Source organism: Lytechinus pictus, chromosome 19, assembly GCF_037042905.1.
Source record: "Lytechinus pictus isolate F3 Inbred chromosome 19, Lp3.0, whole genome shotgun sequence".
Taxonomy (NCBI): Eukaryota; Metazoa; Echinodermata; class Echinoidea; order Temnopleuroida; family Toxopneustidae; genus Lytechinus; species Lytechinus pictus.
Window position 1 is genome coordinate 7,423,994 of NC_087263.1, and position 26,482 is coordinate 7,450,475.

General features: G+C 37.6%; 1 protein-coding gene across 1 annotated transcript in view; it reads right to left on the minus strand.

Annotated features, from left to right (window-relative positions):
* Positions 1–11,350: 11,350 nt before the first annotated feature.
* The window catches only part of LOC129282665 (phospholipase D1-like), a 54,655-nt gene continuing 39,523 nt past the window's right edge, over positions 11,351–26,482 (minus strand). The window contains exons 20-26 of the mRNA XM_064113777.1: positions 25,741–25,854; positions 24,621–24,731; positions 22,957–23,045; positions 18,846–19,012; positions 17,939–18,224; positions 17,059–17,179; positions 11,351–14,764 (exon numbers count right to left, since the gene is read on the minus strand). Of these exons, the coding sequence (XP_063969847.1) occupies positions 14,540–14,764; positions 17,059–17,179; positions 17,939–18,224; positions 18,846–19,012; positions 22,957–23,045; positions 24,621–24,731; positions 25,741–25,854 (1,113 nt within the window). The 3' untranslated portion in view covers positions 11,351–14,539. The remainder of the gene's footprint in view (positions 14,765–17,058; positions 17,180–17,938; positions 18,225–18,845; positions 19,013–22,956; positions 23,046–24,620; positions 24,732–25,740; positions 25,855–26,482) is intronic.

Below are 26,482 nucleotides of genomic sequence, written 5' to 3' on the forward strand. Positions count from 1 at the left end.
GTGAAACCTTTCTTTTTTCTCTCTCTCTCTTCCTTTGCTTTTCAAATTTACATCAGCAATACGCAAGTACTAAAATTGACGAGGAATATGAAATGGACGAGAAAAATGTATGGAAATGACATGTGGTCGACCGTGCAATCATGATATCCTCACTTTCTTCTTTAGAACATTTTAATCCAGGATTAGGTCACTTCGCCCTTGCATCGAATACCATTGGCGCTGTCCCAGACTCCCATGGCTTTCAGAACACATAGACATTCCAATACAAATTGTGTAACATATGCAATGTCCCCCCTTCATTTTTGTTGTTGTTGTTGCTAATTTCGCCACTTCACAAAAGTCCCACGACCAAGGAGAAAACGGAAGGAAATGATGGATGATGAAATTGTTTTTTTTTTTAATGTTATGCCGAAATCTGTTAAAATTCATATAAAAGTAAAAAAGAAAAATGATCGCTCGCACGCAGCTTTTAAAAAAATAATTTGCCCCATACGCATCAAAACTTTCGGCTAATTACTCCACTGGGTATATTTATATAAATTTGGCAAAGGAGACGAATTTTGTTGATAAACCCACCCTGCCCCTGGGGGTTGTCATGAAGTATTTAGCATGATGTCTATTATTGTCATAACACATTACCTTATACTCACATCCACCACTCCCTTAGGAGGAAGTTCTTAATTTAACCAACACACTCGCAAAACCTATACAATTTTCTTTGGAGAGTATTATTTTCTTTCCTAAAAAATTGTTTACGAGTTGGACTTTCATTTTTGTTACTATTCATCTAGTCAATAGATTGACTGACACAAAAAAAAAAACATTTCATCTGATGCAATTTTTATTTGCTTTTGGATTGCTGCTCTTTGCATGCGCAAACACTAAAGAAATCTCTCTCACACACGCGCACACACACCCTGTCTCTCCCTCTCACACACACACACAGACACCCATTCTCCCTCTCACACTCACGCACGCGCATTTTATTTCTCTCACACGCTTACAGACTTATCTCTCTCGACACCTACGCACACACGCTTTATTTCTTTCTTATATACACACGCACACCCACGCAATTTCTCTCTCACACACACGTACATACACTTCACCTCTCTCTCTAACTCACACGCATGCATACTTTATCCCTATCTCTCTCTCTCTCACTCAAACACACACACAGTTTATCTCTCCCACGCATATACATTCTCTCTCACCCCAAGTTCTTTCACCCAAATTATAGTGGCGTAACGAGCCAAAAAAATTGAGAAGGCTCGATATGGCGTATCGCATAAATTTAATAAAGAGTGAAGGTTGCCATCGCATTGAGAAAATATTAAGTACTCTAGAGGGAACACATCACTGTCAGTGTTCCACTTTAGTTCCTATTTGATTTATATTCAATATTTCTAAGTAATATCGTTGAAATGTTTGTGTTATTTTGAATATGTACTATTACTTCGATTGTATTTTTTTTACGGAAGTGAATAAAATCTAAATCTAAGCGAGCGAGCAAAAATTTCGACATTTTTATGGAAAAAATCCAAGTTTGTGATAGAAATTGACATAATATGCAGAAAATAATATCATATTTTACCCTTTATTCCTTTTTTTTTTCCTTTTCTTTTTTTTTTCTTGGACATTTTTTTTCGAGGGGGGGGGGCTAGTGCAAATTATGTTCTTCATTCTAATTCTACATCAAGTCTACGAAAGTACATGCTTACAAAATTAATGACATTCCTGACTTTAGTCCTACCTAGTTAGTCCTACCTTTATCCTCTCAGACTAGTCCCACAGTTGATAAAAAGAGATTCTCCAAAATATGGCTATATCCGATATGGATTCCTCAAGGAGAGATGGAACAACTGTCAAAGGCTTCGCTCTAAAACCCGTTGTTTAATGGCTCATCCTCAGTGCTTCGATGAAGTGATGCTTCCGACGAATGAATAGTACATCTTGATAAACACTGCCAGTGATGTGTTCCCTCCGGACTATTTGATATTTTCTCAATGCGATGGCAAGCGGAAACTTTGGATGATGTTTCTATTGCTAACAGACAACTTAAAAACTCCGTCTGCCTCGAACAGAGGCCTAAGGCTATCCAGTTATCAATAAAAGATAGCTATCTTTCTTATCTCTTTTGAAATGATGAGATATCATAGGTTTTAAAGCTATATATAGTAGAGCTTATACCAATGCCAAACATTGAAGTCTATGTCTTCTTCCAATTTAATTGTTTTTGTCGTAGTCCTCCAAACAAGCCAAGACGCGAAACTGATTGCCGTTTGTTAGAAAAAGGTGTATCCAATTTAGTACCTTTATTTGCCTTCGATGCAAATTTGATCTAAGATTTACGGATTCAAGTTCTCTGAAAGAAAGAGCGAGAGTAAAGACGAAGATAAAATCCAATTGCGAAATCAAGTTGCCGTATAATGCTTGAGCTATTTTCAGATCATCTGCTCATCTGTAACCCTCGCCCCTGGATTCGATATCAGAAGACACCCGGGGAAGAAGACACCACTGACCAGAAACAAAATATTTAGTTTTACTGAAAGTTTAACGAAGTTCGAACAAGAAAAAAGATATGTGGTTACTCCAAAGTCAGCTCTCTGTATGGTTCGGATATGACAATGATCCCCACGATCACATGCAACAAATCCTTTCGGAACACTGTAGAAATGGTGAAGTTCAAGCATAACAAAAAAGGTCTCTTCCTGAGATCTCTACTACTAGTTACAGGTACACCTCCTTGTTGTACTGATCTGGCGGGTTTACAAACTTGACTCGGGACGCTTTCAAGACACTGATCTCATTAATGTAAAATTGTAAAGCCAAGCTAAAGATATAATGTCACGTCAGAGATCGAACTGAGGCGAAAGGGTTCCAGCTCTCTGTTCTCTTGTATTCAGTTTGTAACGGGATGAATGCAGAATCGGCAAAACGAGGTGCATGACGCAGGCATCCTTGAAACGAAGTGTGATATCCCCAATGACTCTTAAGCGCGAACTTGAGCAAGGGAATGAAACACTGGCCCGGGAACAGAAGTAAGAGACAAAAAAATCCCCTGCTTTCCAATCTAGATCTCACTCCGGACGACATGAGATCCCGTAAAGAGATCAGCTGTTCGCATTGCCCGAGACAGCTTGCAAATCTCGAGCTCACAGGTGACCCTACTTCAATTAAGGCGCGCGCAATTGCCCCCCTTGGCTTGTATTGTGGGTGTATGGTTCATTATTTCAAACTTGCCTCCAGAAGTCAGTAGCATTCCTTTAAACGATTTGGAGGGAGTGCTATTGCGCGTTTCGACCCAAGCCTTTTCTCACAGTGCTTAGAATGTTACGGAATCTCTGACAGAAATTATGAAGCTGAAGTTATGATTCGTACATTTGCAAGCAAATTAATCATAATTACATAAGCATGTTCAATGAAAGCTTAATTTATGTAACTGATCCACATTCTATGATCAGAATAAAAGTACACAATTGTTCTGATATATTATTGAAATATCGATGCCATTATGACGCAGATAAGTATTAATTTCATGGATTACATAAATATGATTTTTTTTTAAAGCGCGCTCATCAGTAAGATGTTAATGACCCATTAGATTGTGTTTAAACTTTATGGAAAAAACATTAAGTAATTGGGCTGATAAACCTCTAGTCATCATCATATTAAAGTTAGAATGTATACGTCACATAGCCCCAAAACCCTCATTTTCGTGAACTTGGACATCTCAAGCACATCACAAAATTCAAGAAACCTCTCATCCATTCATACCTTTAAGATATCAGAGATCGCATCTGTGATTTTGTGGTGGGTTTGTCGACAGATGAAACAGTGTATTGCTGATGGAAATGAGATCAAACTTAATTATGTTCAATGAACCAAGCTTCCATAGCAACTTGAACCAGCTATAAAATGCAATGATCGTAGTCTTGGCATGTGAAGGGCATGAATGATTTAATAGTGTGTTCATGATGAAATTCAAACTCAGGTCTTGCTTGTGATTAACTAAAACCAATTTGTGTTTCAATTTTGGAGATGCATCTAATTCAACATCTTTCTTTAGCTACTCCTTTAACGTGCGTCAAAATCATGGCAAGAGTACTATTCTGCACTTCCTAAGGAAAACAATCCAACTCCCTGGCGAGGAGATGACGAATACAACCAACCAACCGGTTTACCCACTTCTTAGTCGTGACATCCACACTTGATAGACAAAGATGGCAGAACAAGGGCGATATTTATGAGATGGTGTAAGGAATGAGTTTTTCTATATTCATTTGTGTAATATCATACGATTTAAATAATTTTATTTTTAATCACAAGGCTTGGCTGTATGCTCGTGAAGTGGTGTAAGCGAGTTACCGCGGCGAGTTACATATTTTTCGAGTGTAAACTGGGATGAAGAATAGGTGTTTATGTGAGAGTGTAGAGCATTTTGAAAGTGTGTGGGGGGAACCTGACCATGTAAAACAAACACAATCAGTTGATCACTTGTATGTTTTGGAACACGTTTAATGATAAAGTGGATGCTGCCACCACAGATCCCCCCCCCCCCCCGCGCTTCCGCGGCCCCTTTGAAACAGTTCTAACAGTCCGCCCATGGGAGACAAGATTCAACTGTTCAACGTCATCATGGTCAATGGTTTAATATGGAAATGTAAAGCTCGATTACTAATGATTACGTTGATCGACGCAGCCTAATGAATTGTTATTTAACATATTTTTTCGGATTGATGATCCAAATTCATTTTAGAAATAATAAAGTAATAATAGCTAGATTAATGAAGCGCTTTTTGCCTGAAGATACAAAGCACTGCTATTATTACCCCTGCTTTAGCTGTGCAGCCATATAGGCGTGAAGCATTCAAGGTATCTCTCATTCCTACTGGGCACCCATTCATCTCACCTGGATTGAGTGCAGCACAGTGTGGGTAAATTTCTTGCTGAAGGAAAACACACCATGGCTGGCAGTCGAACCCACGTCCCTCTGATTGAAATACGAGAGTATAACCACTAGACCACGACGCCCCCACATAGTAGTGGCTTGCCTAGTCACCTTTGATTATGACAAAATATCAAGTCCGTCATTATGATAGGCCTGTATGCATGGCGATATATTTCTTTCAGCGTCCGAGGTTGCTAAGAACACAAACTCATTTCATGTTTGTGGTGACGTATGTCAACGCCTGATACGCCACCACCGCTTTCCAATTGATGCAGTTCGGAAGCGGACTGAGATTTCAAACAACTTCCCGCCAGAAACCCCACACCAACTCGAAAACTTATCTCAATCTTTGCGCCGGTGAAAACCGTTTTCAGAGGAAACGGATTTATTCCCATAACGGCTCCTGGAGGGGTAGTGCAGAGCCAGTAACCGGGTTTTATCAGGTCGTTGGTGCCCCACTTTAGGAGTTGTGTCGAGAGGAAAATCATCACTATGCCGGATGTTTTTCTTAAGAATTGTCGCAGGAGAGATATGCATGCTGACCTTGACATGCTTGCATATAGGCCTATACCCCCAAAAATTCTGGAAATTCACGACCGAGCGAAAATATTGACATTAGTGAAATCGAAATCTGATTTTTATGATTAAGTTTGACAATGAAACAACAAAAAAAAAAACAGCAGCAACAACAATGATAATGATGATGATAATACTAATAATGATAAAAATAAAAATAATATCAATAACGACGCATTTATCCAGGGGGCACTTCAGTTCCGAAAACTGTTCTGCCAGTGGGCCCTAATTTTAACATGACAAGGTTATTAATGATATACTAAATATATTCAGCAAATAATGGCATGTTTCATCCTTTTACTTTCCCTTTCTTTTTTTTTCTTTTTTTTGTCTTGGAACTTTTTTAAGTGTTCCGGGCCCCCAAGACTCCTATCCATAATCCCAATGGCCTCCATCTATGAGGAATCTAAATTATGAGATTAAGATGATCGCTTCCTGCATGAAATGATAGGCAGTCCTTCGGGTAAATCTTGAAGAGCAGCCAAGGTTATTATCTTTTCTGATCACGAATATCAAGTTCTATTATCGAGTGAACATCAATAATTAAGGGGTCAGTTTGCTATCGACAAAAATGTCATCGGATCCTCTTCTTGCCAAAATACAAACTGATAACTTCATCACTTAAATTAATCTATACAACCTCATGAAGAATGAAGAGTAAACAAACTACTTTTATAAACAAACCATAGTTTTATAACAAACCATGATATCAATCACATTTGTATTAAATTATTTCCTTTAAACATTTTAAAGTTGGTAGTAATAATATGTACAATGATCACTGCAACTCAGTGAATTCATCTACTTAAACTGGATAACCTGTTCCCCAGCGGGCCCCGGAGAACAGAAATTATGCCGTATTCATAAACATTCTCCAGTCTGCCAGGGAAAGTCTACGGTATATGACCCACATACACGTTGGTATCAATACTAATAATGCATTAAGCATTTCAATTTAATTGATTCAAGATAAAAGAGCAAGGCACATATCACATGTATCAAATGCCTTGGTCAAGGGCTGTGCCGGGAATCGAACCCCAGACTTTCATTGTGTAGTCGGGCGTCTATTAGACCACTCGGCCACCGTGACGGCATCTGCTATGTGGTGAGGTGATCGATTCAAATTTAAACTCTATCCATATTGTTGTTTATTGAACTTTACTATTCAAAATATTATTAAACTAATCCCACAGCTCATTTCCATTTGTCTTACTTATTGTCTACCCTATAGGCCTTTATTCTTCGTTAGCCAGTTATAATAATGTCTTGACCACTTTAATGTATTTTATAACTATTATGTCATACACTTTCAGACAAGCATTATTTTAGTCATAGACATTATGTCCAAGTTTTGTGTTGTTGATATCTACACGATCTGTTACTCTTTCGTTGCATATAAATAGATCGTTGGACCCATTCTCTGTTTCTCCTCCTTAGCTACCCCCCCCCCCCCCATTACCTCTCCATCTCTGTCCGTGTATGCCATTCCCCATACATCTATTTCTCTATTGAATTATTAGATTCACATAATGTCCAAGTTTTGTTGTTGATATCTGCACGATCCATTATTCTTTCGTTGCATATTAATAGATCGTTGGACCCATTCTCTGTTTCTCCTCCTTAGCTGCCCCCCCCCCCCCCTTATTATCACTCCATCTCTGTCCGTGTATGCCATTCCCCATACATCTGTTTCTCTATCTCCTGCCAGTAAAATGTACAAAACGATCTAATTTTTTATTTTTATTTTATCGCTATGTGCCATTCTTTATTTACTGCAATGATTTTGTATATTTACATAACAACAATTGAATTATTAGATAAAATGATACATACATGATGCAGTAGGCATCTTTGTAAATCAACAGATGGGGCCCGTTTCATAAAGAGTTGCAACTGTTGTAACTTTGACACTATGGCAACTACCATGGCAACCTTGATTTTGATTGGCTGCTAAGCCCTGTAGCCATGGTAGTTGCCATAATGGCAAAGTTACAACAGTTGTAACTCTTTATGAAACGGGCCCCTGAACTTGCAGTTCGATGAGGTACAAACCCCGGTAAGGATCTTGGAGATCCGAGTCCCAGGTCCAGGTTATCTTCAACACGTCTTCAAAAAATCAGGTCAAATTCAATTTCCGACTTAAGAAGAATCAATTATTAAGTCTTCAATCTCGGATTATCAGTAGTCAGGTCGTTTGATGCCGGGAGATGATGAGTAAAGAACTGAAGAACGATTTAGTTTGTCGGACTTAAATCGAAAGTTTTGCCTTGGAAACTAGTTTTCAATGCTAAAGGGATTATGGCAAAAACTCTTGCTCAGTTCAAGAGTGAAACACTTTTATGTAAGTCAAATGTCATTTAGTTGAAGATCTTCAAAGGCCTTTGAAGGTGTATAATGAGTATGGTTTTCAGTCGTATGCTGTAGTTTTTCATTTATAAACCACATAAACTCACCCTCACATTTGTAAATTCCTAAAAGATGAAGTAGTTTCTTTAACATTTGGTCTGAGATAGCCAAAGTCCTGTATCAATTTTATGACGGCATATTTTAGATCATACACTTTCGATTCTAGATTCTGAAATGCTCGTTATATTAAAACTGTGCTTACTCTATAATGTGTGCTACATCACAAAAGCACATCAAAACGACCAATATAATAACAATCAATAATTACTAATGATCAATGGTCAATTTATATCGACCCGTTTCAACATAACAATGTGGAGTTTACGCACCACCACGCAAAACGAATTCAAGAAACATTGACAGTAAATGTATTGAAAATGCCCATCAAATGACAACGAACAGCTGGGAGGTCTTTGTCGAAAATTGGTGAACCGGAGCAGCAGTTTGTCCCAAATTTCAAAACTGACGAAAATTGTAAATATGTCGTTTGTCCAGAGTCCAGGACGAAATTGCTGTTTTGATTTAATAATTTTCGACTAAGACCTCTCAGCTGCCCATTATCTTGATAAGCATTTGACGATAGATTTTGTATGTACTAGAAAGTGTTCTGCGTCGCGATGCGCAATCTCCCCATTATCAGATTCTCAAAATACAGCGCATTACAGGAAGAAAAAGGGTTTTGTGACACAACTTTTCAAAATACAAATACCATAGTTGATCATTAGCAATTCTGAGCAACTGATGATGAACTTTTCAAAACCTTGAACATGTTGACGAGTAGTTAAACAATAGACGACTCCCTGATGTGAGCATTAATCATTACCTGTTTAGTCATTAGATAATTGCTAGCCTTAACACAGACAGTTGCGAGAAGACACGTCATTGTTTTTACATTTTTTTTCTGTCCAGGGGTGTATCTGGTGGACAACTTGACCGGGTCGGGGACAAGACGACTTAAAGGGGACGTCACTTTTTTATCAACTAGAAATAGAATAATAGAATAACAGTGGTTACATCGAGTTATACTTCCCAAACACCTCTCTTTAATACTCTTCTTTCCCCTTCTGTTTTCTTGTTCCCCTTTCCCCTAATTGAAAAACAACAGAGGGTCACCCTTGCTCCCCCTCCCCATTTTGAAAGGCACCAAAAATATTTGTAGAGGAGTATGATATTCTACTGAGGACCCTTTTTTTTTGGGGGGGGGGCTTGTCAAAATATTCCTTGAAAAAATGACCTCAATTTGGTAGGGATAACTTTTTTTTTATTTTGCTTGTCAAAAATTTCCTGTACAAAAAAGTCCCCCCCCCCCCTTTGGAGAATCTTGGATCCACCCCGACGGTCACTGCTATGATTCACGATTAGTTAAGATGACCAATCGCTAGAAGAGCAATCTCGGGAAAATCGGCGCTTTTATGCAGATATTGAACCCATTTCAAAATTTAACTCCAATGAATATTGAAATGTATATTTCTTTCTGGATGAAATTAATATGTAGAGAATTTGATATATTTTTTCAGTGAACGCCACTTTTTGACCCATTAAAAGAATTCCAATGGTCTAACACTATACTAAAATAACCAGAGTCGCGTTCAGACCCCCCCCCTGGATAAAATTATCTAAATAAGGTATCCATCTAAATAAGGGTACATGATATTCATCTAAATGAGGGATTAGTATCTATTAAAGGGATTTATCAAAATAAGGGATTCAATAAAATGGAATTCCTTAAAAATATGAAACTCCTCAAAATAAGGGATTAATAAAAGTAAATGATTCCTTAAATTAAGCAATTCCTGAAAGTACATACATGTATAAAGGCATCATTAATATAAGGGTTTCATCTAAACAGGTAGTGTTTTCTAAAAAAATCATCAAATTAAGGGATTTCTCTGCATAAAGATCTCAACATAGACCAACAACAATAACAAAAGAAGTGCAGCATGAGAGATTAATCAATGCTCATCCATACATTATTGGTAAAAATAATCAAAGTTAATTTTTTTTCAAGTTATCATTTTCAAGATAAGCCTTGGGTACTGCTATTTTAAAAATAAATAAAAAAAATAAAAAATAAAAAAAAATCATTTTGGCCAACTGACTTTGGGTTTTGATCCAGATTATCACAAATTCCCCATGGTACATAAAAGACAAACTTCAATCACTTGTCTGCATGTAAAACAATAATTTGCTTTATTACCATGTATACTAAAACCAATTGCATTTGAGCATATGAAAATACATTTTAGAGTTGGAAGAAATATTACAAGGCTGATAAGAGATTTGCATAACAGTGCAAAATTGCTATAATGACACAAAATTTGCAAGCGTTTGATTTCAAACAAGAATGTGACATTTTCAGCATTTCTTGATTTTAGCAGAGTTAGACCATGGCCTTAATTACATGCCTTACTTTATTACTGTAACACATAGACTTGAAAAAAATTTCAGAGTATTACAGAACTGTCACTTTCATAGCAAGTACTATGGACGTAAATAGTATTTTTTTTAATAAATAAATCAAATAAGATTTTAACAATTCACAAATTGTAAAATATAATTCAAAATCTTATCAGACATGTAGAAGGAAATAATCTACATTTTTACATTTTTTAATATCATAGCTATATTAGGACTTTTGAATCTGCTATTAGAATTCAAATTCATTGGTACAACAGAAATCTGTTCAATTTAGGTGAAATTTCATTTGGAAGACATAAATAATGTGCTGAACTGAAAAATGCTCCAATATGGCCAATTATTTGACATATATAAAGTTGGATTATGCAGACTTTAAGGTTATTGCATTTTCAATTTCAAATTTGTATCTACTCTATTTCCATCTGAAGATTGGCCAAAATCTTCAGCCTTGGACTCTCGGGTCTAAGGTCCTTGACTTTGGGCCCTTGGGGTAGGTCCTCAGATGAGGCCGACATGATGCGGGCCAAGGCCAGGAAATATTTCAGAAGAATGTACATAGTAATATAAAGATGTATTCAACATGAAGTTCATCAATTTTATCTCTTGAAATAAATGTATAATTTTACTAGAAAACGTACTCTCATTACCCTTGCTTTTTTCAATTACAGTGGTTGACCCTAAACTACCACAGTAAATAATATATCTATTGTATTAAATACACAGAAAAGAAATCTACATATAAAAGAACAAAAATGCACAATATATAAATAATATCTATAATATTAATTTAGCTATAACATATTTTTGTCTTAATGTTTATAACAAATGATACAGTAATATAATAAAATTGGTGTTGGTATTGCAAATTTCAGATGCAGCTTTTGGTGGGAATATGAGAAAAAAAAACCAAACCCAATATAAATATATATATACATATTGTTATCTTCAAACGGCAACAAGCAGCAGAAATGCTTAAATCTCGATTGAAGACAAGGATTAACAAAAGATTAAACTTTAATCTGACATAAATTTGGTCATCAAACAGCCAAAGATTACAGTTTTTTGTTTTGTTAATGCAATGCTGCTATATTTCAGACAAATAAAGCAAATTTGTTAGTGTGTTGTGGGGATGTGGTGCATGTGAAGGTATTGCAACATGAGATAAGCATGAGACCATCAATATCAAAAATTTAATTGGTGCATTATTTGTTTTGTAAAGTGGTACAGCAGTATAAATTGGTAGTATATAGTACCATATTAAAACTTCTCAAATTTATGCAGATGGCACATATAACGATTCAACATCTACTTTTCATTATGACGTTAAACACTGGCCTGTATGATGCATGCCTAGGTGAGCACAGAAAAATACTTACCACAGTATTCTTATTTTCTTGTGTTTACATGCCATCGGTACATGTAGATGCATAAAAAATGCAGTGCTACTCCCTAAATGCTGCACTGAAAAAGGCATGGCTGCAGGGTTGCCTAAAACTAAAGCAATGACCATGCAATTATTTTGCACTTGTAATTGGCAAGATACTGTACATGAACCTGTTTTATGTTTTCATACAAAACATCATAAATTAAATGCTCATCCTCAAAATAAAAGAATGATACGTGCGTATGACGACGCTTATGATAGTTTTATACATTTTCTTTTCATTTACTACCCAACTGAACTATTGGACAATTGAGCCAGTTTGAAAGACATATTTACGAGATTTGGCACAGTTTTAAAGTATTTTTTTTAAATGAAAACAGAAGGCATAGATCCTTTATACGTACCCGAGTGGAGTCAAATAATTAACTGATCCCTATCAAAATAATATAGGATTTGTACAGCACAAGTATCCACCTTGTTAGGAGCAAAAGGGGCTTGTATATTACCCCTGCTAAGCTAATCTACCAATTCCAGTGTGCACGGCTTTTTAAGGAATTCCTTCCCATTTACCTTATCTGGGTTGAGTGCACCAAATAAGGGCAAATTTCTTGTTGAAGGAAAACACGGCATGGCTGGGAATCAAACCCACATCCCTCAGATTGAAAGACAGGAGTCTAAACCACTAGACCACAATCCCCCTATGGGAGGGGGGGAGGAATGGGGTCAAAGCAAGAAATGTCTGCTCTTAACCCCTAAGAATATATGCAGTACAGTACATTCATAATTTATAAAAGAAAACAAAAATTGATTTAATGTACATTATTTAAAAAGGAATGCAAGCAAAAGAGTACATATATTCTCAAGGTATAACTAAGTAGAAATCTTAAGGATTTTCAAGGCATAACTAAGTAGAAATGTCAATGATTTTCAAGGTATTAAGCTCAAGCTCCAATATACAAAATTCTCATCTTCTAACATTAGAAATTAGGTAAAGATAATGTACAGAAGCATATAGATTATTACTCAAAGCTGAATTTTGAAATATCACATTGTAATAAGTAGTACTCCAAATCAATGCTAATCTGTATATGATTATACACCTTTTCCACTCCCTGGGAAATAATATGTCAAGCACCATTGTCATACAAACGGAATCAGAGCAAAACCTTGTTCTCAAATCATTGGCCTAAATTCACAAAGGTGGTTTTTAAAACCATCGGTTGAACCCATGGTTTATGCAGATTTCCTGTATTAAATTGTGCTTATTTACAGCGTATATTAAAAAATGTCCAATGCTGATGCAAGCTTTTGTCAGTGAGCCAAATTGACACATGTTGCCATGGTTAAGTGCGCTATTTTGTTCATGAGTCCACTGTTTGAAGGCGTCAATTTGGCGCACTGTGACAAAAGCGCGCATCAGCATTGGACATTTACTAATATACACGGTAAATAAGCGTAATTTATATAGGAAATCTGCATAAACCATGGATTCAACCGATGGTTTTAGAAACCACCTTTGTGAATTCGGGCCGAGGAGTTCACACTGCTCTTGATAGTGAACATTCTCCACTCCCTGTGGAACATTATCATGGCAAGCACCGTGGCCTTATCAATGGAATAAGTACACGACCCTGTTTGTTTTAGACCAGTCAGAAGAGGTTACCATCTGACTGCTCTCAATAATGAACATTCTCCACTCCCTGTGGAACATTATCATGGCAAGCACCATGGCCTTACCAATGGAATACATGTACACCACCTTGTTTGTCTTAGATCAGTCAGAAGGGGTTCCCATCCGACTGCTTTCAATAGTAAACATCCTCCATTCCCTAGGAAACAGCTGGCCTAATTCCTAGTCCAATGCCCAGAAAGTCTTAAAGGCGAATTAAACCTTTGGAACAAATGGGCTTGTGTGGAAAGAGAAATATCAAAGAATGAGATCAAAGACAGTTTGAGAAAAATCGGACAAATAATGAGAAAGTTATGAGCATTTTAATATTGCGATCACTAATGCTAGGGAGATCCTCCCATCGGCAATGCGACAAAGATGTGTGATGTCACATGTGAACAACTTTCCCTGTGATTGAGTATAAAATACCCCCAAAATGTATTTGTTTTGCTCTTTCTTATGGTGATACAAACACTTCATCCATAATGTATTCTTTAAAATCTGTATTACATGCCCTCCTTTAGAAATAATACATGATCTGCATGTACTATTGATATACATAGAAAATGGGAAAGTTGTTTGCTTGTGACATCACACATCTTTGTCGCATTGCCAACTAGAGGATCTACATGATAATAATGATCTAAACTATAAATGCTCATAAATTTCTTTGATTTTTCTGTTTTCGCACAAGCTATCTTGTTTCAAAGGTTTCATTTTCCTTTAATTTCCACATGTCTAATTTTTATTTTGCACTTTGTCTTTGATTGACAAACTATTCATCCAACCATTAGACTACATGGTGCTAGACTATGTGGATATGATAATTAAAGAGGTAAATGTGCGGGAAGGCAACTAAACCAAATGGTAAGTACATGTACTGGCTAAAACCAACTAGACCATATTGGTTGAGACCAGACTGACAGTAGACAAAGCTTGTGTAGACCAAACAGCAATTTACCATGGGTCACCGTGTCTGGGGGGCGTTTCATGAACATTTTTCATCCGACAAGTCGACAGATCTGAAAACTTTCCTTAATTTTGAATGGGTGAGAAGCGATGTTACTCTGGTAACTGTCAGTTAAAAGTGACTTGTTAGATAAAATGTCTGACAGGTTCTTTCTTGGAATGCTCATCATGTCCACAATTTGGTCGGGGCAAGGCCCTCGGCTACCACTATGCTGGGTTGCAGGTTTTCCTCACACAGGAAGTTGAGAGGCGTGCACACTAGATGACCTCTGACCTCTGTTAGTCTCTTTTCAGCTGCTTCATGATCGACATGGGCAAGAGGAGGCTCCTTCTTGTATTGCTGCAAATCCAGGAAAGTTGGCGCCCTGTCGGTTGGGAGGCACTTGAACACCTGAGAGTGTAACAAAAAGAGATGCACGCAATACTCGTGATTCATTGAAATTTTTTGGACATCATTTGCCACAGAATTTATTGTATCTGGTACATTACACAAACAATAACAATACCTGGAACATAAACAGAGTACCAGGCCTTCTAACATTTGAAAATGAAAAAAAGGAGTCCTAACCTTGCAGCACAAATTTTCTGCTCGATGTCAGGTATGTCTCCCTCACTTTTTTGTTTTTAATTAAGACATGTTAAGCATTCTCAAACATTGAGAAACTACAAGTGTTGAAAAACTATATTGCTCTTACACCCATACACAGACCCATAGCCCACCACGAAAATACATATATGGGCTGATTTATTTATTATCTTAAATAAATGGAACAAGTGGAACGCCTCTGGCAGTCTCGCCTGCATTACGCAATTTAATATAGCAGCAGTGCTAACTTTGAAAACTACTCTAAAATAATCATTCACAAAAACATCATTCATATAATGACATAATACCACGTTCATTGACCATAAATGACATTTGAACGGAGACTTAAGACTGTCAACTACACCAATGTCCACATTTCATTCACTCTATCCATAAACTTTCAAAGTTATGATGGCACTTCAACAATTACCCCAACATGGCCTAAGTTTATTGACCTTAACTGACCTTTGACTTGGTTTTGTGACCTGAAACTCACAGGGGATGTTCAGTGATGCTTGATTACTCTTATATCCGAAGTTTTATTAACTAGATCCATAAACTTCAGAGTTAGGATGGTAATTCAACAAATACCCCCAACACGGCCAAAGTTCATTGACCTTAAATGACCATTGACCATGGTCATGTGACCTGAAACTCGCACAGGATATTCAGTGGTACTTGATTAACCTAATGTCCAAGTTTCATGGACTAGATCCATAAATTTTCAAAGTTATGATAGTAATTCAACAAATACCCCCAACTTGGCCAAAGTTCATTGACCCTAAATGACCATTGACCTTGGTCATGTGACCTGAAACTCAGGCAGGATGTTCACTAATACTTGATTAACCTTATGTCCAAGTTTCATGGACTAGATCCATAAATTTTCAAAGTTATGATAGTAATTCAACAAATACCCCCAACTTGACCAAAGTTCATTGACCCTAAATGACCTTTGACCTTGGTCACGTGACCTGAAACTCGAGCAGGATGTTCACTTATACTTGATTAACCTTATGCCCAAGTTTCATGAACTAGGTCCATATACTTTCTAAGTTATGATGTCATTTCAAAAACTTAACCTTCGGTTAAGATTTTGAAAATAATTTTCCCAACATGGTCTAAGTTCATTGACCCTAAATGACCTTTGATCTTGATCATGTGACCTGAAACTCAGGCAGGATGTTCAGTAATACTTGATTAACCTTATGTCCAAGTTTCATGAACTAGGTCCATATACTTTCTAAGTTATGATGTCATTTCAAAAACTTAACCTTAGGTTAAGATTTGATGTTGACGCCGCCGCCGTCGCCGTCGGAAAAGCGGCGCCTATAGTCTCGCTCTGCTATGCAGGCGAGACAAAAACTGAGTGCTCCACTTTTTGGTTGATGAAAAAATCTTTAAAACGGAATAACTCCTGGAAAAAAAAAGGAGTAGTTGGCAGACCTGGGTCCCGTAACTCAAAGGTTAGCGATTGATCGTACGCTTGATTTTCACGATTGATTGTACATTGTAGTCAATGCATCAATCTTAGAAAATTGTTCTACGATCATTGCTAAGCTTTGTGTTACAGGCCCCAGGGGTACGACTGATTAATATCTGATGCAAGGGACTACAACATTAATTCAATATCAGAATTAACTTTAAGAGGGAAACACTATCAATGGTCAATCATGAGGAATTTCAGGAATCAGTCTTTTGACGGTGACACAACATTTGCTCTAGCGACAATTGCTCTGGGCTTTATTTCATCTAAAATATAGGGTTAGGGTTGCAATAGGGCATTTGGTTAGATTTAGGATACGGTGTAGTGTAAACCCTAAAAAGACTGAGGGGGGCTGAATCAGTACCCCCCCCCCTCCCCCTCGTGCAACGTTTGATACCAAAATTGCTACCCCCAGGTCTATTTAGGATTAAATCAAGGGTTGAAGTTGGTCATTCCATTAGTGTGTGGAATTTACAGTAGAGCAATTGTCACCTGACTAATTGTCATGGAACCATTTGATTACTGTATTCTTAGCCCATGTGGTAAAAGCCTATCTATCTGAGAAGAAGACAAACTGGTTGCAGACTAAATGAATATAAACCAATAAACTCACCTCATCATATATGTTGGTGTTGGAATAGGCAATCCTCTTCCACGTCATGTTGTAGAACTCATCTGAGATAGGGTCCGATACATCAATATCATCAAAGCCTTTCAAGACGCCCAAGTGCTCTCTGTTCAGATATACAGTAAATAGAAGACTTTAAAATCAACACTGAATAAACAGGCTCCAAAGTATTTAGGTAGCTGTTTGATTCTGTATACACCAATTAGAGTACTTAGGTCGTATGGTGACCCTCTTCATATCCATAAACTCATACATTAGCTGGTGATAGAACTTTTTCTGTGTCAGCTTCAAAGTACTGGAATGATTTGCCACTTATAATTTTAAATAATCTCCATGACTAGCAATATTCAGAAAGGCATCAAACGCATCTCTTTCATAGTTTGTATTTTTGACCTCATTAAACTCGTGTATGGAAAAGAAAATAGAGGCCTTCAAAATGTGGTCCTATCGCAGAATGTGCCGGATATCATGGAAGGAAAGGAAATCAAACGATGATGTCCTGAAACTAATGGAGCTCACATGGAAAGAACTATTGATATCAATAAAAGAACGCAAAGTCATATTTTGGCCATACTACATGTAGAAGACATGAATCTTTATCAAGGAAAATCATGGAGGGAAAAATTGAAGGCAAAAGAGGAATGGGACGTAAAAGGAAAAGCTGGCTTGGAAATATTGAAGAGATGACAGGCGGAAAGATAAACGAATGCTGCAAGATAGCACTGGACAGAGACGGATGGAAAACCATGACATCCAACCTCTTTAAAGAGAAGGAACACCGGTAAGGTAAGGTAAGGTAGTTTTGAAATAATATAATTCCATTCAATCAAATAAATTAGAATTATCATTCTATTGACCATCCTACCTGAAGAGATGCAGCCTGAAGTCAAGGGCAAACTTCCCTGCCAAGTACCTCTCACCGTCCATCACGCTCTCGACCATCTGAGTATCCTCAATCAACACCGCAAGCTCGCTGTCGCGGATCCCAAGCATGCTGCGATCATTGATGTTGGCCGAGCCGATGATGACGGTGTTGTCGTCGACGATCATCAGCTTGCAGTGGATGTAGACGAGCTCGGTGACGAGCTGGTCGTTGAGACTGTCGTGGGTGCGGAGACCGTAGAAACTGATGTAGTCTTCGGATGAGGTGACTAGGAACAAGATATCAAGAAGTTGGAGGAAATAATTAGACACGACACTGGCTTTATTCTCTTACTCCTAGGTAATTGATATTTGCTACATGGGTAATGCAACATTTGCTCCTGTAACAATTGCTTTAGGGTAATGATAGGTTTTTGGTTCAGAATGATGTGAGAAATAGGAATAATATCGGGGTAAGTTTTGAAGTTATAAATAGCATTTTATGTTTGGCTTGATTCAAGCAGCAGCAAATGTCATAGAACCACTATATTATTCTCTGTATTATTCTTTCAAAGTCAGACATATCAATGAAAGGCTCTGAAAGCCTCTCATTAAACAGGCTGCCTATTTTAGTCAAATCCCAATTCAATTCAAATTCTGGATTCAAGAACAATGGATAGACTGCTGTGACCTGATACTCAGGCAGGATTTTAAGAAATACTTCATTAACCTTTATGTCCATGAACTAGGTCCATATAACTTTTAAGTTATGATGTCTTTTCAAAAACTTAACCTTTGGTTAAGATTTCAATATTGACGCCGTCGTCGGAAAAGCGGCGCCTATAGTTTCATTTGCACAGTGGAGTCACAAAATTAGTTGAGGGGACTATGGCATAAGGAAGGCTACTCACTGCCTTCTTGATAGAGTCTCTGTAGTATAGCATTCTCTCCTTTGTGAATGGACCTGTATTCCCAGTGAAGGATCACCCGTATGGAAGAACCGCTATCGCCCCCAACGTCACCCTCGAAGGACGGCAGAAGCGGCATCAGGATGTATACACGGAACACTTCACCAGCTCTGTAGAAAGGAATGGATAACTAATGAATTAGTGGTAGTCAAAATTATTGGTGACTCAAAGAAATAATAATAACAATAATAATAATAATGAAACGTTTTTGTATAGCGCAAAATTGCAGGTCTCTAAGCGCTTTTTTAAGTGGAGATGGAGTGGAGAGCACTGGGTTCCTAAAATGCGAAATAAATGTGTTTTCAAGCAATTTCTGAACTTTTCTTATGTTATATTCCTTAGATTATCTGGCAGATTATTCAAAGAAACAGTGGCTGCATATGAGAATGATCTTTCCCCATATAACTAGGTCACTGTTTATGGGACTTATACTCTTGATTTTTTTACTTGAACGAAGCATTCTTTCTGGTTTATATGGTATTAACAATTCATTGAGTTACAATGAAGCAAACTGATGATAACATTGGTAGGCTAATAAAAGTACTTTGTAATGTATACGGAATTAAATAGGAAGCCAATGTAAGTTTTCAAAGACTGAAAATTAATAATAATGAGGAACTCCTTAGCGTTTGCTAGAGGTCAAGTGAAGCAAAACTAACTCCAATTCAAGCGATCACGTGCTATGATAACATTGGTAGGCTAATAAAAGTACTTTGTAATGTATACGGAATTAAATAGGAAGCCAATGTAAGTTTTCAAAGACTGAAAATTAATAATAATGAGGAACTCCTTAGCGTTTGCTAGAGGCCAAGTGTAGCAAAACTAACTCCAATTCGAGCGATCACGTGCCACTGATAATGAAGTTGGTCATTGTGGGTCCCGTAACACAAAGGTTAATGATTAATCGTACGATAGAATTTCACGATTGTATATTGTAGTCAATGCATTCAATTATAAAAATATGTTCTACGATCATTACCAAGCTTTGTGTTACAGGCCCCTGGTGTAATGTTGTAACCCGCAAGTGAAAACCCGAACCGTACCATCCCGTATAATCCAATAATTTGCAAGCGGGACCCGCTGACCCGTTGGGTTTTAACCCGCAAGTCAATTTATCTTTGAAAAATGAAAAATATTATTTCTGCAATCCCAACACTATACAGGCTCAAATCAGGAAAATATATGCCAACTACTAACCTAGCCTAGAGTGAATTTACTTATAATTTGCAAATTCGCCTTTTATTCCGGAGAGAAAATGTTTTTTGGGGTGACTTTGTACCACGAAATGGGAAAGCATTACGCAATTAACTCCTCTGATTGGAGCCGCAGCTCAGCGCGCGCTAGCTAGCCCAGGCTGCCCAGCAAAGATCGGCAATGTTGTTTTTCAGTCCAGGTCGGTCGACACGGCGACTCACAACAATCATAATTACAATATTCAATTCTATGGGACCTCGTCTATAAAGTAATCAAAATTGAAATAAATACCAGGATAATGATACAGTCAATTTTTTCTTCTTGTATATCTCCATATTATTTCCTTCTGTTTTTGTATTTCTTCCAATTCTTTGTAAACTAATACAAACATGCACGAGGGCGCCCATGAACTTACATAAACAGCTTGTGTTACTAGTGCTTAGCTAGCTTAACTAGGCTTTTATTTATTTATTTTTTTTCTCTCTTGATCGATCGGTCAAGAGAGAGGTATTTGCAAGAAACTTGCAATCCATTGCAATCCAATTTTACATCTTCAGAAATCTTAAAGACTTTCAATCAATTGTACATCGGAAAAATTAAGAGATCTGGGCATTCAGGGTGCGGGGGCTTCAGTTTTCATCAGAAAATGTATGAAATAATGAAAAGGAGGGTTAGTTAGCCACTAGACTAGACCAGCTTAGCATGTCTTCAAAAAAGGGCAGCTAACACTCTGACCTGACGGCACGCTCTATCAGGTCATGACCTAATTTGGTAATCCAATAAGCAAACAACTGTCTCACTGCCGTGCACCGCAAATCCCTCGAGCTCAAACAGCAAGCGTTGCCGTGGAAACAGGCTCGACTTGCCCCACTCCAAGTCATAAAGCATTCCTTTCTCTGCCTTGTGGCCTATCACTCGCTCCTTGCCAGACATTCACTCGCTCCTTGCCAGACATGATTACGCAATGTATTCTGGCTTCTGTTTACATTCTCCGAACACATCCCCTCCCCTCTCTCTCTATCTCTCTCTCCCCCTCTCCCAGTCGTAAAACATTCCTTTCTCTGACTGCGCTGCACTGGCGCTCCTTTGAAAGAGCAACTCGATGTATTATGTTGAACTGTCTCAGGGTGCGTTTATCCGCCACTTTTTTACCCTATAATCATGATTCGAATCATGATTCAAATCATGATTCTGCAGAATCACGATTGCGTTTAGTCGAAATTGAATATAATCATGATTAGAATCACAAACATGAAACACGAAAAAAGGGGCGTTTGGAAAGACGTTTCTGCAGAATCACGTACGAAAATGTTCGAATAAATGATATCGTGATTTGAATCATGATTATATGACCTCACTGTGTCGGGCTACGGCTTTCGGTTTGACTCTTGCCAAGCTCAAGGCTCTCTATGTGCTCATTGTATGTACATGATTACTCTGCATGCATTTCTTGTCATGTTCAAATTCTGTGTTGGTCTTCGCATCGTCCACTACTTTTCATTTTTTGGTCATGTCTTCAACTTCAAGTTCTAGTAAATGAATTAACTGGACAGACAATGATCTCAGTTGTTGTTGAGTATAGAGTGTCAATATTAAATTGGATCTACGCTGAAATTCACTTCCGAACACCATTTTGGATTAACTAACAAGATGAATAGAAGCATATGGACCCTATATGATAGAAGTAAACTTAGGTTGAATTCTGGAAGCAAAATATTTTTCGAGAGCCGAAACACGTGCGAAAAACTTCCTCTGTCAAACTGCGCACTAGTGATGCGCACTGGATTGGCCCGAATCTGAGGAGAAACAGCTTTGGAATGAAGGTCGTCTAAACGCTGATTCTGTGATATCGTGATTCATGTTTGTGTTTTGAATCATGATTCAAATCATGATTCTGGCTTGAGGTCGCATAAACGCAGCCTCAGTCCTGTTCACTGTTCACAAGACAAAAATACGCCGGCATTTTTAAAAAGGAAATATCTACGTCTCTAAAAGAATCCGCCACGTAAGAAGCACATGATCCTAACTCAATTTTGATTGTTAATGTTTTATTATGCGTCGTTACTTCTCCCTTTTTTCGTATGACGGTCTGCGGGTTTGAGTATGAACTCAGCCCGGCCCGCAACCCGCAATCGGGGGCATACCGGCAGGTTAACCCGTACTGCAATGGGTGCGGGTTACAACATTACCCTGGTGGTGGTGTGACTGTGTCAACAATAAATATAATATTTTTGAGACAAAATGTAAAAAAAAAAAAAAAACCTGAAAGAATTAAACTCATTTCATGATATTATACATTAGTTCATCACGATCCTGAAAATCATAAAATTATTAAGATTTCAACAATTAGGTGTAAAGCATCAATTACAGAAATGAATAACAAAAAATGTTAATCATGAGAACGTACGACATACATGTACATGAAAGCACCAGCAATGCACACATGTATGAATGAATGACAACGGTTATATCATGCTTGGCAGAATAAAAGCCAGAAAGGCAGGCAAATACTCGGGGGGGGGGGGTAGAAAAGGGAGGAAAGAAGGAAGATATTCATGAAGAATAATGTTTAGAGACAGATTTCAGAAAAGGGAGAGAAAAGGGTGAATTGAAGATAAAGCATGTAGGGAGAATACCAGTAGAACATTAAAAATTGAAGAAAAAAAAGAAGGAGAGGTGAAGAAGTTGACAAAGAAGAAAAAGGAGAGGAAGAAGAGGAAAAAGAAGAAGGGGAATGATGAGATAGAAGAGTAATAAAAGGAAGAAAAGAAGAAGATGGAGAAGAAAAGAAGAGGAGGTAAAAAAAAGGAAGAAAATAAAACTAAAACCTATAAGGATGGGGTACATGTAGCATGCATACCTATGAGCCCTAACAATCCTCTCAAAGATTGCATCCGCGATTCCATTTGATACATCAGGATCATTCGCTATGGAGACGAAGAACTGGTTCTGTACATGCAAGGAATATAAATCCAGGCAAATTCAAATCAAAAGCAGTCAACATGCCAACTTAAAAGGACTTATAAAATTACACCATCCAAAATACTTTGTTTGTTAAAAATTATATGATAATTTAATGAATCATAAATTCTCATGTTGTGGTATACATGGATAATTATAAGTCAGGATGGATAGATATACAACCAGGTTGGTGTTTCATAAAGCTGTTCGTAAGTTAAGAGCAACTTTAAAAACGACTGGTGATCCTTTCTTGTGGTAAATGGCATATTCATTGGCGATGGTTTAGCGCGTGAGAAAGGTTCACCAGTCATTCTTAAAGTCGCTCTTATCTTACGAACAGCTTTATGAAACGGCCCCCAGAGAATGTGAATTTTAAGAAATGAGCAATATCATGATCAAGATACCTATGACTGAAAAATGCCAGTTATCAAAGAGTTCATGGGTACCCTGTTTATTTCACAGCATTGTATGAGAGGGAAGAATTGATCAATTCCACTCACCACTGCAAAGTATTTTACACTTTATTATTTCAGGGACTCTTTCTTGTTTGATATATAGCATGAAATAGCATGAACATGTAAGAGCATGCAACAACTCTGAAATTTATGAAATAAAGAATTATTGATAATTTGTTGACCCTAACTGCAAGGGGGTGGGGCTCGTAGGCCTCCCCCAGCACATATTTCACCACGCACGCCAAACCAATGCACCTCACACCTCATGATCTTATGACTTTTTCCTTTAAAGCATTGCGCATACTTTGACATTGATATTCACCCAGAAATTATAAGGGTTACGAAATGAACAATTAAACATTATCAAGATATCTATCACTGAAAAATGCCAGTCATGAAACATCATCATCATAATCATCAGCACCACTAGCATCATCATCACATTCATATTCATCAACATAATCAGCACCATCATCATCATCATCACATTCATATTCATCAACATAATCAGCACCATCATCATCATCATCACATTCATATCCTTCATCAGCATAATCAACACCATCATCATCATCATCACATTCATATTCATTGACATAATCAGCACCATCATCATCATCATCACATTCATATCCTTCATCAGCATAATCAACACCATCATCATGTTCGTTATTCACCGTCATCCATCATCTCCGTCATCGCTACCACCACCATCATCACTACTACAACCACAACTACCACCACCGAGAACATCTAATAACCACCACCATCTCTAACTTACCTCTATGTAGATGAAATGCTTGCTCTTATTGATGGCGCTGATGTAGGCTTGGTGAATTGAATCCTCAACATGTTGAATTCCCACCGATCATTGACACGCTGATCGTAAGATCTACCAAAACATATCTTCATCTTCACCATCATGACCATCAAGACTATCATCACCTCCAACATCATCTTCATCATCATCATAAAAAATATCATCATCATGATTACCACCACCATCACCATCACTATCATCATCACCATCATCATTATCACTACCATCACCACAACCACTACTAACACCACCAAGAACACAAAATTACCATCACTATCTCTAACTTACCTCTATGTAGATGAAATGCTTGCTCTTATTGATGGCGCTGATGTAGGCTTGGTGAATAGAATCCTCCACATGCTGCATCCCTACGGACCATTGACATGCTGATCGTAAGATCTACCAAAACAAAAAGGAGAGGGAGAAATTATAGACATGCATAAGCATTTTTGCTGGAAAACACCGTCATTTTAACGATAATGTTTTTCACAGAACAAAACATTACCCTCAACCTAAAACCAACAAGTATTGATAAAAGGTTTTCTACAATTAACTAAAACAGTCATCTGGTATTCAAGAAGTCAAAATTTTGGAATTTAGCCTAGTCCATCAGTCATCCAGGTTTTAAATCCAGTTTAGTCCCCAACTACAGGGGTGACCAGATTCACCTTGCACCCACAGACATAACCCTTACCCCCTCCCCTCCCTCCACTTTACTTCATTCGGAGCATCCTCCTCCCTTAATCCAACCCTCCTACTCTCTTTCACTGCTTGCTTCTTCTATATTGTCTTCAATCACCCCCTTCCTCTCTGAAAGAGTACCTCTTTTTCTCAATTCTGTCAAAATCTGAAATTGATAAAGTTTGTTTAAAGATGGGATGCAAGGGTTTCTTTTAAACCATTTTTCTAGACTGCTGGAAGTTTTACCCAACTCCTGAGTAATTTAGACCTTAGGAAACCTCTGTAACTGTATGGCCAGTATTCTGAAGTTCTTTCTAAGACTTTGCTACAATCGTGGGATGCCAAACAGGGGCCGCGGAACGGTTTTCAAAGTGGGGGGGCTGAGCCAAAAGTGGGGGGGCTGACCATGCAAAAAATCACAATCGTATGGTCATTTTTGCGTTTTTTTTCCGCGGCCCCTGCCAAAGATGTAAAAAATTCAATTACATTGTACTTTCTTATGTTTACTGTTCAATATTCTATAATGGTGAACACAAATTATCTTGTTTATCATTCCCATACATTTTTTTAGTTAGCTGATAAACTGAACCTCTACTTTTACATATACTTGGCTATCCATAGTTAAACTTTAGAACAGAGTTTAAATTTAACTCGACCTCAGAATACGGGCCTGTGGGTTAAACTAGTAAAATAATTACCACAAATATATTAAATATTTTGACTTCACCTGGCACCTGCAGCAAGTAGCATCTGGATTGGATGGGAGAAAAAATTCAGTAAGAGTTGTGGATGATTTGGGGATGAGTAGCGGAAGATTAGGCATCTCTTTCTTCTTCTGCTCCTGTTGAGATCAAGAGGTGGAACAAAATGAAGATTAGACTTTGTGTTACGGGACCCTGAAGGTCCTATTTTTTCTGTAAGCTTGTTCATACTTATAGCAGACCTGCCAACCTCTGGGAATGAAAAACTGTATTCTGTGATACAAAAAACTGTATTTTCCCCCAAAAAAGTGTATTTCATAGTAAAATGCTTGGCGCACTCGCCCATCACGGCGCTCAAGCTGCATGCAAGCTAAAATGCGCACTGCTCTTGCAGATGAAAAAAAAACCCATTGAAACTTGTGTATATCTCACCCTGGTTTTTACAAAATGATGGGAAAAAAAAAAGTTACATGTACCTGAAATTACATTGATCTAATAACCATATTTTTTTTTTTTTTTTTTTTTTTTTTACAAAAAACATATTTTTTAAAGAAAAAACGTACTGCCGTATTTTGGTTGCAAAAACGTACTAAATACGGCTAAAACGTACTGGTTGGCAGGTCTGTAATATAGGCCCGAATTCACAAAGGTGGTTTTGAAAACCCACATTTAGCTCTGACTGTTAATTTTTTAATAACAATATGTTATATTTGAGCTTTTATATCGTGAACATTGATGAATCATTTTCTGTGTTTTTGCAATAACCTT